Raw genomic sequence first — 17,326 nt, forward strand, 5'->3', positions numbered from 1 at the left:
ATATAGTAATTCACCACAAGAAAATCACACACTAAAGATCACAACAAGAATAAAATTGTTTTTAAGGATTTAAGAATTTGATTTACGAGAGGTTATTGAGAATAAACTTCCAATAGAGTTGGAGTCAAATCCAACTAGTTGGAACTTAATTAGAAGCAAGCTTAATCATTTACTTGAACAACAGAAGAACAAAAGTAGATGAAAGATATTTCCGATATTTTACTTAAGGTAGCAAATAGACACAGCGCGAAAGGAAGCAACTATGGCACACAACGGAACACGTCAAATGCGTATTTAAAAGAAATAGTTATATAAAAAGAATGTGATTCTGAGAGCGTAACCAAAATACGAGGTTAAGACTTCAGAGAATCGAGTGATCCTGGTTCTGTATATTCCGACAAGACTAACCTTTATTCCTCTGCCTCTTCTTTATTCTTTTTTTTTATTTTTCAAAAACAAATCACCAGTTTAAGTCTCTGTTTTCGTTTTCTTCAACCTTCAAACGCAAGATATTTTTGCTTGCAGAAAAAAACCGAACCTCGTCTTCGAATTTCGTTTTGTTCCTCCACTTAATCGGCCACTGACACTGTAATATTTCTCTCTAATCTCCCTTCAGTTTCAAGCATTTTCTTAATCTTTCTATGCACTGAGTTTTTGTGATTACTCTTTGTTGTTTGCCTGGATTCTTATCCGTACAAAAATGCTCTGTAACCAAAACAAAAAAAATGCAAGTGAAATTGACAGGGGTTATGTGTAATTCTATGAACCAAGATTCGAACTTGTGTAGAATTTGATGCAGATATGTATACACTAAACGGTATTTCACAAGTTGCATGATGAGATTGGGACCTAACCATGAAAATTTGGCTGAAAACTTGAGAAGTTTGATACACATGGTCATTGAGAATAAATGTCCCAAGAACATTTGTTTTGTTTTCCTGATGAGTGATTGGAGATATTTGATTTTTGTCTCTAATGAAACCAATGCCTTTACTTATATATGATATATCTTTTAGGTACAAATGTCTGAACATTTTATGGGCTTAAGCAAGATTAAGACAGAAAGTTGTGTTCATGGTTATGAATCTGCCTGGTTGAGTCGTTGGACTCCTAGTAACAAAAATGCCAAGGAGATTCACCTACCAGAAGATGGTCACCTATTGAAAGAGTCAACAGGTCCCATGAAACTAAAAGGAAAAATGTTGACTCTATTTCCTAATCTTGATTCACCTGTTCAAAGTGTCGATGTAATACCTGACATGAACAAAGAACCACCTATTGTTGCGGACAGAGAAAACTCGATAGATGGGGAAGAAGAAGAAGCAAGCAGTCAAGCTACTCAAAGTAAGAATGTGGAACACTTTCTCAACAACAACACCAACTTGCTCAGAGAGTGCAAGCGTATATGGTCGGACTCTGAAACCAACAGTAGATCACAAGTCAAACGTCTGAAGACAAACGCAGCAGATAACAGGGGAAATGAAACCAAGAACATGATGGTTTTCGAAGAAGGACCATCAGGGAAGAAGGTGAACCACTTCTTCCACAGTATATTCGGAATGACCAATCTCGGATCAAGAAGATATCAAAAATTCTCCACATCACAAAACAAGAATCTGAATATGGGAGAAGCAGAAGACGTTAACCCATGGATTCAGAGATGGTGTAAGAGAAAAGCTGCAGACGTTCATGAACCAAGAGGAGGGCAAGAAGTTAACTCAAATGGCACTGTGCTAGAGAAGCAGCAGTTTCCAAGTATTGCAGCAATGGCAATGATGAGGAAGGCTCTGAGCGGTATAAACCCTACCGGTTGTAGAAAGACCAACTCCCTCTTCGTTTGGAATGCTGAGGATTTAAGTTGAACAAATTCTGTCATGCCAATCTTGCTGGTGTCAGAACACAACTCAAAACTAGAATCTACCTACTTCAAATAAACTTAGAATTGTACCTGCAAAAGCTATGAGTATCAACTCTCATTACTGCTGGAATTATTTTTACTGTGTGACATATAAGTAAACTTCAGAGAGCTTTGTTTCCAAACAATGTTTTGAATGCGCAAAATCCATCTTTTTCATCTCCAAATTCTCATTGGGTTAAGTAGTATAGACCAATGTTTGCAAGTAAAGGTGCATTCTAGAAAGATAATGGTTCATAAAGACATTGAGTAAAATACAAGGAAACAACTAAAACATTCGAAGGAAGTTAGCCGTGGGTTGCCCTAGTGTAGATCTGCTGGCTTGAGTGAGCAGAGACCATCCTGATTGTTCCCTTAGCCATCAATTCTCTGATCGCCCTTCTAGCAAGCGATCCATTGATCTATACCAACACACAAGCGCATGTCAAAACTAGTAGAAATCTGGAAGTCATGTGTGGTCAGAGTTTTGCACTAAAGAGATATTTCTTACAGAAACAAGATATCAGTAAGAAAAGTCTGTCCACACGAAATGCAGTAATCAATCAGGGGAATTTACTAACTAGTCAAGCATCACTAAAAACACTCTTTTCACTACAAACGAGTCGAATCATACGCGATACAATCACTAATCGCAAAGAAGCAAATATCTAAGATCTTAATCCAAAGCTATCAAGTAAAGACCATTCGATGTTATCTATCAAGAAGTACTAACACACATTCTAAACTAATGTGTCAGCAATGCATATTCTATCAGACAAAAGTTTGCAACTTTCAGAAATCAAAGAAAGTGTTGTACCCTCAAACGGTCAGAGAGGATAGAAGGAGTGATAAGTTTGAACTTGGGAGCCTCAGAGAGAAGCTTGTCGTAAGTTGCTTGGTCAAACAAAACCATGTTGTTCACTTTCTCCTTTTGCTTTCCTTTGCTCCACTTCTGTTACATTCCAAACAAATAACAATCAAATTTAGTGTAGAAAAACAGGGGAAAATGGATCATAGCAATCAATTAATCTGATTTCATGGATCAAAATAGGACATTGCAAGACAAAAGATGAGATTTTTAGAAGAAAAAAGTGACCTTTTTCTTTTGCTTGCCGCCACCGGATTTGGCGGGTTTAGAGGACGGAGGAGGAACTTTGTCTTTCTTGGGTGCCTAGAATCAGACATAGAAGACATTGTAAGTAAGATTATCAGGCAAAGAAGGAGAGAGAATTGGATAGTGGAGAGAGTGAGAGAGCGCAGATACCATTGAATCTTCTGGAGTCTGGACAAGAGAGGAGCGGCGCTACGATGAAGTACTGGAACAATGAATTGAAACCCTAGACGATGGTGATTGTTCTTTCTCTCACGGCGAAATACTTTACTTTATTACTTTTTTTGATGACGGGAATTTATTTTAATTATTAATAAATAGTTTAATAACGTCTCAAATTATATACTTTTGTTCTGTTCAGATTAGGCCTAGTTTGGATCGAACAATAATAATGTTGAACTGGGCTTGTTACTTGGGTTAGTTACACAAGAAGAGATAGAACTCAAGCAGATAGTCACAGTCCCAAGTCCCCAACCAATCAAATCCCTTAGAAGAAGACATATCAAACTTAGAAATCCTTCATGACAATGGATCGAGTAAGTCAACAATGAATTAAGCGACTAATATGTAAATATGATGTGTATCACTAGACTAGAGCGGTAGAGCCATATATTCCAGAATCAAATCAAAGCTACTTGCTCAAGGACCATATGTATATGACCTTTTTCTTTCCGAGGGGTCCATACGTATATTAATTTCACCTTTTTACATTTAAAATTGTGTTCAAGAAAAGTTTCATAAGCGCCAGAATTCTGAATAAAGGAGAGAAAATTTTGGATGATACAAAGTCTACGAAACAAATGGATAATCTAAAGAAATGGGAGAGTTTTATCAACTTAGCCAGCCACCACATAATTTGAAAATTTCTTTTATAGATCAATCATGTCCATAACGGAAAGTTTAATAGGTGACTCAAAAACTATCAAAAAGAGAAGTTAATTGCATTCTATTTACAAGATGGGGTCTTTCATATTTCGGAAAAGCAAAGTTAAAGTCCATAAATTATTAAAGAGAGACACCAAAAAAAAGGACAGAAAAGTGTATAATGTTGAGCTTGTCTTAGTGAAGAAGGAAATCAGTCTCATTAAGTGTTCCACATTTACAAATGGGCTTTCTGCTAGAAGATAATCTTATAAATCTATTGGCAATATATATCTGTATAATTTGTGGAATGTACATTCTAATGTTTTTTCATAGTTTTAAAACATGTATCTCAGATTCTCATAAACAAGTTATAGGCTTCAAATAGACAGGATTTTTACTTTAGTTTTGGGTTTGAGAGTTTAGGAGTTAGAAATTTATTAGATCATCAAATTAACTTAAAATTTTCAAACTAAAGACTGAAAAAAAGAGCTTCTTACATCCAAATCCCATCCATAATGGCCTTTCAGATTTTTTGGGGGGTTAATTTAATTGTGGCCTTTCAGTTTGCGCTTTCTTTTTTTTTAATTTCCCTTTCCAAAAGAGTATCAAAATGGGATAAAAAGAAAATAAGGTTATGACTGTTAATTTCCTTTTCTTATCGACCAAAACTTTCTGTCGACAACGCCTGTTCATATCTATGTCGTTTTTACAGTTGCATGTGTACGTTGTTAGACATAGAGATCTTGTTAGATCATGTGTACGTAATTTGACGACGTATGTATTCATCGTAAGTGATCATGGGATATATAGTAGGACTCTTGTCACTCTTGAATTAAGAAACATATTTTTTTTGTGCCAAAGAACTCTTTACATGCATATACCTTTAATTAGTTATTTAGTTTGTTAAAGATCCTACACTTGCCAGTTTCCATTTGTATTCTCCACTTTCATAGAAGGCTTTTTTAAGTAACTGCTTCTTCTTGTATTGTTTTGCACGCATCTATAAAGTGTAAACGCCAACGTTTTGATTACATATATGTTATTTTATTTCATCTTTGGATTAAACAAAACACACTTTCTTGAAACAAAAATATTAGTCTAAATTGAGCACGTAAAAATTGTACAATGATAATTAACCTAAACACGACAAAGACTATTACAAATCTTCCGATAAATTTATGCAATTAATCTTTCACATTAATTTAGTTTCATAACAGCGTCTTTAGATTTATCTAGAAGATGCACGTATATGTAGAAGTGAAGATCGAATAAATGATGAAAACAAATCAGGGAATATGAAGAAGATGTGATTGGTCATGAGTTACCTCATGGGCGATGAAGGAATAGCTAGGACAGCTTTTGGGAGCATTGAGAATAATTTTGTGGATAAAGTAAAAACAAAAGAAAGCAAATGCTGTTCACAATTATTTAGATGTTTTTTTCCAAAATAAAAAGTCTTGGGAGAATTGAATTTTCTACATTTTATTGCAATAAAATTGATTTAATTTAAAATAAACTTTTTATTATTATCATGAATATTTTTCATAGTCTATATATAATAAGCGTAAGCAACTCAATCCAACACCTACAAGACAAACCCAAGAAAAAACACACAAAAAGATATAACAAAACGGAGCAAATACATATTCCCCAATCCTCTGTTTTTCTTAATGAAACATACAAACTGGTCCTTGTTCACCATGACTATTGTTCTTCTTCCTTTGTTTAATCTCCTGATGACAAAACTCTCTGCTACTCACTTTGTTTCCGTAAATATCACTTCTTTCGAGTGACCTAAATCACTTCCACGATCTCTTAAAAAAGCTCCTTTTCTTGCTTTTTTCTGTGTTTTTCTTTTTGCAAGAATTCATCTTGATGGATCCAATTAAGTTTCAACACTTGAAGATGGAGAAATCCAGAGGAATCTTGAATTTCCAAGCAATAAGATCGTTCACGAGCTTGTTCAGACTGTTCGAGCTTCTTCTTCTTGTAATCTTGATCTCCAAACTCTCTTTCCCTTCTGTAAAAATCTCTGGGGACATTTTCAAGGAAGCAGCAGTGTTTCTCGTTAGCCCGAGATTCGTTTTCTTCATCGGAAACGCAATTGTAATTACTCTTCTTGCGAAATCCGGACGATACAGCTCGAGTCACGAGCCTTCAAAGACAGCAACAGAAGCTGCAAGCAACGATCTTTACCAAGAATTTCTTCACAAGAGTGAGAAGAAGAAACCCGTAGTTTACGCTACGAAAACAGAACAACTAAAGAAGCCGAGTGGAGGGAAGAGGGTTAGTTTCGGGAGAAGCCAATCGCACAAAGCGTTTGAGGCGGTTAAGCCGCTGGAGAGTACCAATGGTGAGAAAAACATGAAGAGGTATGTGTCGGAGAAGCATATGAGGGTTTGTGACTCCGACAAGAAAGTAGTGGTGAGAGTTAAGAAACCAGAAGATGGAATGAGCAACGAGCAATTTAGGACAAAGATTGAAGCTTTCATCGCTAGACAAAAGAGAATTCAAAAGGATGAAGAACACTTGATAATCTAGCTAGATCCTCTTTGCTAGTGAATGTTTTTTTTTTTTTTTTTTTCCTTCTGGTTATAAACTTGAATCCTCTGTTACGTAATCTTGTAACTTTGCCTTAGAAATTCTCTTTATCTTTTACTCTTGTAAACCTTCAAGGTTGCTTAAGTAAATACAACAAATGGTAATTAAAAACAAGATTTGTAAAATAGCTACAGAACCATAAATGATTTAATCTCTTATTATAAATACAAATGAAGAAGTTAATGAGACTAGTTATTCAAATGTTACGAACTCTCCAAATTAACAATTCGGCCATTGACATAGTAAGAATCCAGAGACGTGGACGTCAAAGCATTCCAACTAAAGTTTCTAATTCTATCATGCTGAATGTTGTTTGTATCGTTTGGATTCATGGATGAACCTAGATATTTATTATCTAGTTGGGGTAAAACTGAGTCCATCTGATTGATGTAACATTCTAATTTGTGTAATGTGGTGGTACATACGAGAATAAAGATAATTTATCCACTATCTATTAAAGATGTGTGAACTACTGAATAAGCGATTTTCAATATCATGGGATTGATGATAAAACATAGATAAAGTTCTCGTGGTAATTTAGAAAACAATTAATTAAACTTCTGATTTTTCCAAAGTAGAACTCAACATTTTGACGATAGTTAAATCTTCATACCAAAATAGGTTTGAGGACATACAAATGCATGGTGACGGTCGGATCACACACCTCGAATTTAGGTTTGATATTAAATCAGACGTGGTTAGTTACACTAAAGCATCGAATATTTGATATACCCACACTAGCTAATGCCTAATCTGGAGAGAACTAATAGAAAGTTAATAGGTAAGAATATAAATGGTGTTTCCAAATGCTGGATAGCATTAGGGTTATGGATAAAAGGGAATAGAATTAATAACAGAGGAGAGAATTGTTGGTACTGTATATGTCGTCACGTTATCGATCTTGGTCTCACTTTTATTGGGAATATATTTCAATCCCATTGCAAGTAGTGTAGAAATACCCATAACGTATTTATTTACTTTCAAAAATGTGCTATTGATAAGCCAACACAAGAGTATTGATTCTTTGATATTTTAACTAACTAGAAATAATTAGGTAGCGGACATATGCTCGAAATTTATGCTAAAACCTGAATTACGTAACACTATATTTCAAGCATGTCCGATAAGAACACTGGTAAAAGAAAATGTCAAAAACATTATGAAATCTTGATTCATATATATGTTTATGTTTAATAATACATAATTAACGGATTAATTTTACCTAATATATTTGGAGAACGGAGTGTGGTGAAATTATCTTACGTGTAGGAACCAAATATCTGGAAAGGTGAAGAGGCAAGATACGCTTGCATGAGAAAAGATTGATGCCAATCTACGAAGGATACACGTGAGATAGCCATTATAAACCTGTAAGGAACATATCGTTTATTATAAAATACTTACACTTCATTGTTTACTGTATTTTTTATACGTTCTCCTTACATGTGAGTAGTTATTTATTAATTGGGAGGAAAAAAGAAGTTATATTGTTTACCAGACAAATTTGTTATGAATATTTTAATTGTTATACTCCCTTTTTTGTGGATAACATGTATTATACAAAGGTTAAACTCTAGCGATGACACAACGATGATACTAACACAAAGTATATGTCATACATATTTCCTAGTTAAACATGCTGATTTAAATACATACCATTTGAGTTTAGAGTATTTAATATAAATGTTTATATGGACCAAAACATTTCAGATGGAACTTGCATTATATAGTGATCGCCAATATAAATTGGAAAACAAAAATGACGAAAAGTATCTAATCAATATACAACATGAAGAGATTGAGGAGGCAGGTTGAATGAATTTATGCCATAACGTGTAGTCCATTTTAGGGTCATCAGCATCCCATTCATTTGCTCATGTTACTTAGACAAAACATCACTTAGAATCTCTCCTTTAGCATAATATATCTATTGTTAACCGAATCAAGTAGAATTGTCTAGATATTTTGGTAAAGGAAATAAATACCCTTAGGATTCTTGGATGTAGACTATCTAAACTAAACAAAAGTATCGTCACGTCGGCCGTGTCGTACATTTAGCTTATGAATAGCTTTTGTTAAGCTATATGAGTTCAATTTTATTATCAGGTTAAATAACATATTTTCATAATCATAATAAGATCAACAATATAAGTTTGTCTACTCTGAATTATTGTCCAACAATGTCTCACTCCATTTTCAGACCTCTTAAACCGTATCTATCATAGTCTACTTCATACAAGAAAAGATACATAAATCAAATTTCTTTTCAAATAAATTAAAATTTTATCCTATGAAAAAATATTCAGTTGTTCATGAGATATTTTTTTTCTTCACTTGAATTCCAAACTTAACTTTGTTCATGATAAAATTTTCTTATTCCAAACGATTTGATTCTCCACTTGGTAAAAGGAAAACTAGAATCATCCACATTCAATTAACTATGAAGTTCTGACTGAATAACAAAAGAAATTGATTAGGGGCTAAACAGCCATTTTCATATCTATTTTCTTGTGAGGATCATAGCCAATGAGCTCAAAGTCATCCGCAACAAAAGAATCTATATCTTTCTTCTCTGGATTTATCTTCAAAACCTGTAAATATCCCAAAGATAAATAAGCATATAGTTGCAAAGAATTATTGGTAGATTATGCATTCATCAAACTCAAACAAGATTGAAGAATCAGCAAATCATGTGTTTGTTTATACTCACAGGAAAAGGTTTTGGTGGGTTCTCAAGTTGCTCTTGCAGAGGCCTGACATGGTTTTTGTAAACATGAGCATCTCCAATCACATGGATAAAATCACCAGGAACAAGATCTGCATAATGTCAACAAACTATCAGACGATGACTGATATTTGAAATCACAAATTTGCTCCTTTTATAGTGGGAATTAGAACTTTACCGCAGACGTGAGCAAGAATGCATGTAAGAAGGGAGTATGAGGCAATGTTAAACGGTACGCCGAGACCCATATCGGCTGAACGCTGATACATTTGACATGAAAGTTCTCCATTTGCAACATAAAACTGTGCAAACATGTGGCATGGAGGAAGTGCCATCAGCTTAAGATCAGAAGGATTCCAAGCTGACATTATAATCCGTCGATCATCAGGATTGTTCTTGATCTTGTTAATTACATCTAAGAGCTGATCAAATCCTTGGCCAGTATAATCAGCATGCATATCTGTGTACCTGTAGAGAGAGATGAACAAAATGTCTCGACACAGAAATCTGTTTTGCCAAAACTCAGAAAGTGTCAAGAGATAAGAGAGAAGCTACTGACTTAGCACCAAAGTGTCTCCACTGAAATCCATAAACGGGTCCAAGGTCACCTTCCTCTCTCTCAGTCAGTCCAATACTGAAATTAAAAACTTTCAATTTATCAGTGTAATGGCCACAAAGCTTCAAGTTGTGAAAGAAAAATGCTGAATTAAAGTTTACCCATCAAGATATGCTCTCGACGCATTCCCATCCCATATACGGATACCCTTTTCTTGAAGTACCTGCCACTTACACAAACTTCTCAGAAAGAAAAAAAAAATCTAGTTCATCTACATATGCTCCACATCTTGATCAATCACGGTGCTTAAGGCATGAAAATGATGATAAATGATCTGTTTTCTTACCTTTGCATTGGTTGAACCGCTTATGAACCATAGAAGTTCCTCAACAACACCTCTCCAGAAAACTCTCTTTCAAGTGAAATGCAAACAGATCTTGTTAGTCCGGATATGCAGGGAAGACGAAGCAAACTCTCTTTGGGCTTAAAACATGAAAAGTCAATGTAAAAGTGAACATACCTTTGTCGTCAGAAGTGGAAAATTCCTGCGTAAATTGAATTTCATCTGTGGATCCAAAGATATGGAAATTTGTTAACTTTTGATAAGCAAACCAGAACAAGACATTCAGATACATATTATGAAGTAGTAACTCACCTGACAACCAAATTTAGATAATGTACCAGTCCCTGTCCTATCGTCTTTTAAGTTTCCATTTGAGATTATCTCTTTGACCAGATTTAAGTAGAGATATTCCTCATGCCGGTCAAAAATCATTTTAGGAAGAACAGAAGAAAACTTCTTCCAATCAACTTGAAGAACCTTTGACCCATCACTCTCATCAGAGGCTTCACCGGCAGAAGAACTCTTTACACGAACATGAGTCGTGAAGGAAAATCGAAGACCATTTTCACATATTGGAAACGACGAACACCAAGGCTGATATGCAGAAGTGTCAACCGTGGGAATAAATGTATCACAGTCGATACTTGTATCAATCTCAGTTATGTGGATGGCTTCACAGCTCGGTTTATTCAAAGCTTCCCTACAATACAACAAACATAACACGATCAAAGAGAATTAAAATCACGAAAAAAGGGAGAGTCTTGACTATAGAACACACACCTCAATATGTCGCCACCTCCTATTACAAACACTTTCTCAATGGACAGACTAAACGGAGGTGCAGCTAATAAGTCTAGAGCAGAATCTATGCTACTGCAAGTTACAACATTTTCAGTGTTGGCTATATCGAAACCGCTAGAACGAGACAAGACAACATTCAGGCGACCAGAGAGTGGCCTATACTTTTTGGGAATAGACTCCCACGTTTTCCTACCCATAACAACAGCGTTCTTCTTAGCAGAATCCGAAGTGGACAAAGTTAAATCCTTGAAGAACTTGAGATCGGTAGGCAAATTCCATGGAAGTTTTCCGTCTTTACCAATACCCATTTCCTTGGTTGCAGCTACCACAACTTGGTAAGTACTCTGAGGCTTTGAAGTCATGATCACATTTCCATTGAGAGTGTTTGCCATGGTTGAAATTGAAACCTTGAAAATGTTTGTCAATGAGGATGGCTTAGGAGAAAATTTACAGAACCACCTTTGAGACAAAGGCAGCAATGCCTGAAGATTGAACACAAATAAAAGTTGAGAAGATCACTAAGCAATGCAATTGCAATCACAAGATTACTTATTTCAGGACACTTCATTCAACATAGAACCAAGTACATTTTTCACTTCTAATAAACACCTAACAGGACTAATTGCAAACATACGATAAATTAATAACACACTCACAAATAAGCACTTATTTAACTGTAACTCCACCAGAAAAGGTAGACATAGGGCAATAGAACAAAAAACACGTAAAATGCAAACATAGTCAAGTTCACCACTTACCGATTTAAACGCTAAAGGTAGAGTCTTTGCGGAGTTTTGCAAACACCTAAAAAGAAAAACCAAAACTTCAGACGAGAATTACAGAATTTCAAAGACAAAACGCTCAAGACCAAACTCATATCAAAGTGTGAAATAAGGGGATAAGTCCTCAAAACAATGACAGAGATTCTTATGTTCTTCATGCATTTATCCATATAAGATATAATAAGCCAAGCTTTCTATTTCTGAATCTAAATACTTTATCAATTACTAAAACAACAACTCCATAACTAACCTCATTGGAGTTCACCAAATTCAATCCCCATTCAGAGTGAATCTACGCATTCATGATTGCAAACAGAGGCAAAATCGACAGAAACAAATTCAGCATTCATATTGTTTTTTTACAAAAAAAAAACTGAGATTCCAAAACCCTAACCTTGAGACGAAATCAAACGTAGCGTCTTGGCCGCTCGGGGCTTCGGAGAGGGTATAAACGGCGGGAGACGACGGCGACTGAGTCACACTGAGTCGTTTAAATGAAGAAGAAGAAGAAGAAAAATCAGCATCGACCCATTATTATATTGGGCCTCAACTGGACCGAAAATAGGCCCTTTTAGAAACGATTCCAAAGTTAATTATAAAGAATAGTTAATATTGAAATAGTTTGTCATGTGTATCACTTATTATTAGATCGAATTTTTGGCTTCTTGTACAATGTTATAATTCCTGTAGTAACCTATTGTATAATTGTGAATGATATATAATATGTGAACAAAAGAAACAACTTATGTATCTTAGCACCGTCTATGGGGAATATCACCATGTGGTGATGTATTTCAGGATATATCATTTACAATTAGTTTGAAGGGAAATTAAACCTTAAGATTCTTGGTTATTAATTGTTAATAGACTGTAATGATAATATTTATTTGGTTTTTCCATTGTTTACTATAAACTAAATTCACTGTATGTGTAAAAAGTTTAAATTTTGTAGATAATGTTACGATACAATCATACAAAAAAAAACAATATCATGAGATACTTGGGTTGACATCAAATGTTTTTTTATCATCGACAAAATGTTGGAAGTAGTGGGATGCACTTCTCCTAATACAAAGACATATTTCTCTCATATTTAATTTATTTACTTAGAAACGATTCGTTGTTCATTAGTTTAAAACTAACTCTATGTATTTATTTAATAGGATTAATTGGATTTTTTCTAAAAAGTATTTCTATATTATGGAAAACAGTAGGAGGACCCTGTCAATATATAGATTGTTAGAATCAGAACTAAATAGTTGTCTACATGTTTTCACCTTGCTTCAAATGAGCCTCTCCATTATCTTCAGCCTCCCTTACCTCTCCCCAAACAATCTTCTCCAATAGAGGTAAAAATAAAAAAATAAACTCTCTCAAATTCTCTCTAGCTTTCTCATCTTTGGATCCTAAAACACATTTTGGTCATTTAACTCATCTTGATTCTTTAGATTCATCTAATCATTTCTCATGCGATTTCGATCTAAGCTTTTCTTAAGTGATCTTTACAATGTTGTCTTGGTAGGTATTATCGCCGTGTGAAACAGAGTGCTTAAAACTCATCTAACCATGGCTGAGACCAAACCTGGTTAGTATTTTCATACATTTCCTGCCTTTATTCACAGAGATATTTCTTAAGTCTAATGCAAATTACAAATTGTTAATCAGAAATAGAGATGTCGGAGGAAGAGAGGAAGATAGTGAAGATAAGCTCGCTGAAGAAGAAAGCGATAAATGCATCCAACAGATTCAAGAACTCCTTCAAGAAAAAAGGTCGGAGAAGCAGCAGCAGAGTCATGTCCGTTCCGATTGAGGACGACATTGACGCAGAAGATCTTCAAGCTCTTGATGCTTTTCGTCAAGCTCTTATCCTTGACGAGCTTTTGCCATCCAAACTCGATGATCTCCACATGATGCTTCGGTAAAAAAATTATTTTCCCTATTCAATCTCTTTATTTTCTTACCTTATTCACAAAGTTATTTCGAGACCGTAGTATTCTTATAAGTCAATAAGATTAAAAATTTTGAAACCTGATTTGTTAGTTTGGACTAGACTATAACCCGAGAGAAAATTAGGTCAAAGATTATAGATATCTGACCATATTCAACAAATAAACTGCCATATGTATTATTTTAAAGATAAGAAGTTTTCAGCGATAAAGTTAAATATTTCATATTTTTCTGATTAATCTCATATACAGATATATGCATACATAAACTTTTTCAAATATTTTAAAAATCAAATCTTATTTTTAAATTCAGACCAAAAGGATTTATGGAAAGAAAATAATCGAAGCGAAGAAAGATTTGTCAACACTTTATTTCCTAACATCATTTAATACAATTTGAACATTTTATAAAATTAACTATGAAGAAAATGAAAAGAAAAACCTTAGTCTGTTCAAAAAGAAAAAAACTTGGTATATCAAATAATATTGAATTTCATCAAGAAGATTTATATTTTCGTATTGATGAACATAAACAGATTTTTGAGAGCAAGAAAGTTTGACATTGAGAAAGCTAAGCAAATGTGGAGTGACATGATCCAATGGAGGAAAGATTTCGGCGCTGACACAATCATTGAGGTGAATCTTTTTCCTAAAATCTCGGAGCATTTAATTGGATCCAACTTTGCATCTCTTGTGGGTTTAAAAAGTTCTATAATGTATGTTTCTAAATGTGATGTAGGATTTTGATTTCGAAGAAATTGATGAAGTGATGAAGCACTACCCTCAAGGCTATCATGGAGTTGACAAGGAAGGCAGACCAGTTTACATTGAGAGACTAGGTCAAATCGATGCTAACAAGCTACTCCAAGTGACAACAATGGACCGGTACGTGAAATATCATGTCAAAGAGTTCGAGAAGACTTTCAAGGTCAAGTTCCCTTCTTGTTCTGTAGCAGCAAATAAACACATTGATCAGAGCACAACAATTCTTGACGTGCAAGGCGTGGTACGTATTTAATAAATTCATTTCTTTATGATCTCTTTCAGTTCAAAAGTGGGTAAATTCAAAACTGTGCGTGTTTTCTGAGTGATTAGGGTCTTAAGAACTTCAGCAAATCTGCAAGAGAGCTTCTTCAAAGGCTTTGCAAGATTGACAATGAAAATTACCCTGAGGTATATATGTAGCTAATTAGAATAAATATGTTTTCTTATAAGCGCGTAAGTTGTTGATTACCGGTTTATCTTGTAGACTTTGAACCGGATGTTTATCATCAATGCTGGTTCTGGATTCCGGCTCTTGTGGAGCACAGTTAAGTCGTTTCTTGATCCCAAGACCACAGCAAAGATTCATGTTCTTGGGAACAAATATCATAGCAAATTGCTCGAGGTCATCGATGCTAGGTAACATCATGCTACTATAAAATTGTTGACTATATATGTTCTTTTTTGTTGTCGAAACTCGAACATTCATTAGATGTTTTGTATTGTAAACAGTGAATTGCCTGAGTTCTTTGGAGGTGCTTGCACTTGTGAAGACAAAGGAGGTTGTATGCGCTCTGACAAAGGTCCATGGAATGATCCTGAAGTTCTCAAGGTAACTAACAATTTACCAAATTAGGGACTGAAATTTATAAATTTGACTAGCTTTTCTGAATTTCATACATACAAAAACATGTTTTTAAATGGAAGCAGATCGCTATAAACCGTGAAGCTAAGTGTTCACCGATTTCAGAAGATGAACACAAGCATGTAGACCAAGGAAGATCAACTTCAGGTTTCGAAGTAAGTTAAATAACAATAATATCTTTCAATCAGCTAATTTATATAAGCTTATTGAGATTCTCCATTAACGCTGCAGAGTCTTGAGAGAATCAAGAAGAAAACCGATGAAGATAATGTGTATGAGAAGCAAATTGCAACCATTGACAAGTCAATGGATATGGCATGGCTTGCCAAAACTCAGAAAGCTGAAAACTTTCCAATCTCTAAAGGTATAACTAAACTCATGTAAGAAAGAAAAATGTTTCTTCTTCTGCACGCACTAAATCAAAGATTCTTTAGGGTTAGAGTGCTATGTTAGGAAAGGGGCACCCAAGAAAGGAGATGGATTACTTGTGGGAGGGGTCATGGCCTTTGTGATGGGAATAGTTGCAATGGTTAGGCTATCAAAAGACGTTCCACGCAAACTCACCGAGGCTGCTTTATATGGAAACTCAGTCTGTTATGAGGAATCTACAAAGTCTAAGCAGAATCAAGGTCAATTCGCAGCACCAGTCTCGAGCTCTGAATATATGTTGATGGTGAAACGTATGGCTGAGCTGGAAGATAAGTGCATGTTCCTTGACTTGAAACCTGCTCATGTCGAATCTGAGAAAGAAGAGAAACTTCAGGCCGCGCTTAATCGCGTTCAAGTGCTTGAGCAAGAGTTGACTGAGACCAAGAAGGTTAGGCAAAATTTAAACTACCAGAAATGTTCCGGACAATAACCAAATCTGGTTCTTTAACTAGAAATCGATGATTGAGTTTGGATTTATTTTTGGTTTAGGCTTTGGAAGAAGCACTTGTGAGCCAGAAGGAGATTTTGGCATACATCGAGAAAAAGAAGAAGAAGAAGAAGCTGGTAAGAACAAAACATTCACACACATCGGTTATTTAACTTCCAACACTTTTGTTTTCATTCATATATACTAACAGTGTTACATATTTTTCAGTTTTTCGGATTCTAACTAAGTGAGGAAAGAATATGAGATCATAAAGCAAGAGGCTGAATCAACCAGAGAGAGTTTGTTTGTGATTTTGTTTTTCAAATGAGGAATAGATTCAGCTTAAAAGCAACAGACTTGTACATTTATCTGAAGTGAAAACTATATTTATCTTTTTGGCTGTGACATATTGTTTGTGTGTGCATTTTCTAATTTCTCTATGAATTTTCTGTGATTTTATCCACGTGATTAAACTATATTCTACGATTGGTATTGAAGTTAAGTTTTATTATATCACCGTACCGTAAGTAACATATTAGTCCCAGAAATTATAGTTTTGTAAAGTGAAATAATATGGAGCTTACCCAAACATAAATAAGTAGGGTTTGTTGTTTGGTCATGTGATTGAGAAAGATAGAACACAAATTGAATTTTGTTTTCCTTTTTTTGCATTTGCGTTTATTACTTCCTTTAGTCCTCTCTCTTTCGTTGTCTTTCTTTTGGTAGTCCCCACACAAAGATTGTATGTACCTTCCATGATATTTACGGATCATATTTTTCCTGCAACAATATATAAAACTTTTTTCTTATTTATTTGTAACAAAAGAAAGCACCATGTCCGTCAATTTGTATAAGAAATTAGATATCTAAAAGCTAGACTTGTTGCCAAACGAATTTGGTTTCTAGTAATAACAACATTAAAAGGAGAAAAAAGGAAACACGTACGTGTAGATATATCAACCAAATCAATCTCTCGACAAGCTTTTTATATACGTGAATTATTGAAGATTTTGATTGTTAGATATAGCGAAATACACAAAGGGTTTCTTTAAAGAATATATATACACAGTTAAAACAAAAATATTCACAGAGAATCACATGAAGTCTTGAGACCATTTGTTTCCTTCGAAGGTCAAAAGATGTTCTACTGAGGTCTGTAGCCACTGTAAGAAATAATAATTGTACTTTGGGATTAAAATATCCAATTGAAACATCAAGCA

At 34.7% G+C, this 17,326-nt stretch overlaps 5 protein-coding genes across 11 annotated transcripts; 3 read left to right on the forward strand and 2 right to left on the reverse strand.

Annotated features, from left to right (window-relative positions):
- Nucleotides 1-353: 353 nt before the first annotated feature.
- Nucleotides 354-2,076, forward strand: AT4G34550 (F-box protein; the record flags this gene model as incomplete). 2 transcript variants are annotated; one of them, NM_001342288.1, is made up of 2 exons in its annotated part: nucleotides 354-588; nucleotides 1,017-2,076. In NM_001342288.1, exon 2 carries the CDS (start codon nucleotides 1,023-1,025, stop codon nucleotides 1,860-1,862), a length of 840 nt encoding a protein of 279 aa, NP_001320137.1. In that variant the 5' UTR covers nucleotides 354-588; nucleotides 1,017-1,022. The 2 variants fall into 2 exon arrangements, with proteins under 2 accessions (NP_001320137.1, NP_195181.1); NM_119620.2 differs by having other exon boundaries at nucleotides 569-1,862.
- Nucleotides 2,052-3,305, reverse strand: AT4G34555 (Ribosomal protein S25 family protein). The gene is made up of 4 exons (NM_119621.3): nucleotides 3,159-3,305; nucleotides 2,991-3,065; nucleotides 2,712-2,846; nucleotides 2,052-2,316 (listed from the first exon to the last, which is right to left on the reverse strand). The coding sequence occupies exons 1-4, from the start codon at nucleotides 3,159-3,161 to the stop codon at nucleotides 2,203-2,205; spliced, it is 327 nt and encodes a 108-aa protein (NP_567968.1). The 5' UTR covers nucleotides 3,162-3,305; the 3' UTR covers nucleotides 2,052-2,202.
- Nucleotides 3,306-5,437: 2,132 nt separating this feature from the next.
- On the forward strand, nucleotides 5,438-6,646 carry AT4G34560 (uncharacterized protein). Its single transcript, NM_119622.3, has one exon. It carries the CDS (start codon nucleotides 5,745-5,747, stop codon nucleotides 6,408-6,410), a length of 666 nt encoding a protein of 221 aa, NP_195182.2. The 5' UTR covers nucleotides 5,438-5,744; the 3' UTR covers nucleotides 6,411-6,646.
- A 2,108-nt stretch (nucleotides 6,647-8,754) lies between these two features.
- THY-2 (thymidylate synthase 2) lies at nucleotides 8,755-12,194 on the reverse strand. Of its 5 annotated transcripts, none has more exons than NM_119623.5 (12): nucleotides 12,072-12,194; nucleotides 11,928-11,969; nucleotides 11,654-11,699; nucleotides 10,875-11,377; nucleotides 10,407-10,794; nucleotides 10,272-10,316; nucleotides 10,098-10,163; nucleotides 9,913-9,974; nucleotides 9,755-9,829; nucleotides 9,374-9,663; nucleotides 9,181-9,287; nucleotides 8,755-9,061 (listed from the first exon to the last, which is right to left on the reverse strand). In NM_119623.5, the coding sequence occupies exons 2-12, from the start codon at nucleotides 11,930-11,932 to the stop codon at nucleotides 8,951-8,953; spliced, it is 1,698 nt and encodes a 565-aa protein (NP_195183.2). In that variant the 5' UTR covers nucleotides 11,933-11,969; nucleotides 12,072-12,194; the 3' UTR covers nucleotides 8,755-8,950. The 5 variants fall into 5 exon arrangements, with proteins under 5 accessions (NP_195183.2, NP_001328948.1, NP_001328947.1 ...); NM_001342291.1 differs by having other exon boundaries at nucleotides 8,790-9,061; nucleotides 10,875-11,302; nucleotides 12,072-12,172; NM_001342290.1 differs by lacking the exon at nucleotides 11,928-11,969.
- A 729-nt stretch (nucleotides 12,195-12,923) lies between these two features.
- COW1 (Sec14p-like phosphatidylinositol transfer family protein) lies at nucleotides 12,924-16,568 on the forward strand. Of its 2 annotated transcripts, NM_001342293.1 has the most exons (13): nucleotides 12,924-13,026; nucleotides 13,200-13,262; nucleotides 13,343-13,595; nucleotides 14,160-14,259; nucleotides 14,363-14,629; nucleotides 14,719-14,796; nucleotides 14,873-15,024; nucleotides 15,118-15,217; nucleotides 15,316-15,405; nucleotides 15,482-15,614; nucleotides 15,685-16,067; nucleotides 16,169-16,243; nucleotides 16,335-16,568. In NM_001342293.1, exons 2-13 carry the CDS (start codon nucleotides 13,244-13,246, stop codon nucleotides 16,347-16,349), a joined length of 1,665 nt encoding a protein of 554 aa, NP_001328041.1. In that variant the 5' UTR covers nucleotides 12,924-13,026; nucleotides 13,200-13,243; the 3' UTR covers nucleotides 16,350-16,568. The 2 variants fall into 2 exon arrangements, with proteins under 2 accessions (NP_001328041.1, NP_195184.2); NM_119624.3 differs by lacking the exon at nucleotides 12,924-13,026 and having other exon boundaries at nucleotides 13,209-13,262.
- The last annotated feature ends 758 nt before the right edge of the window (nucleotides 16,569-17,326 follow it).

This window comes from Arabidopsis thaliana, chromosome 4, assembly GCF_000001735.4.
Source record: "Arabidopsis thaliana chromosome 4, partial sequence".
Lineage (NCBI taxonomy): Eukaryota > Viridiplantae > Streptophyta > Magnoliopsida > Brassicales > Brassicaceae > Arabidopsis > Arabidopsis thaliana.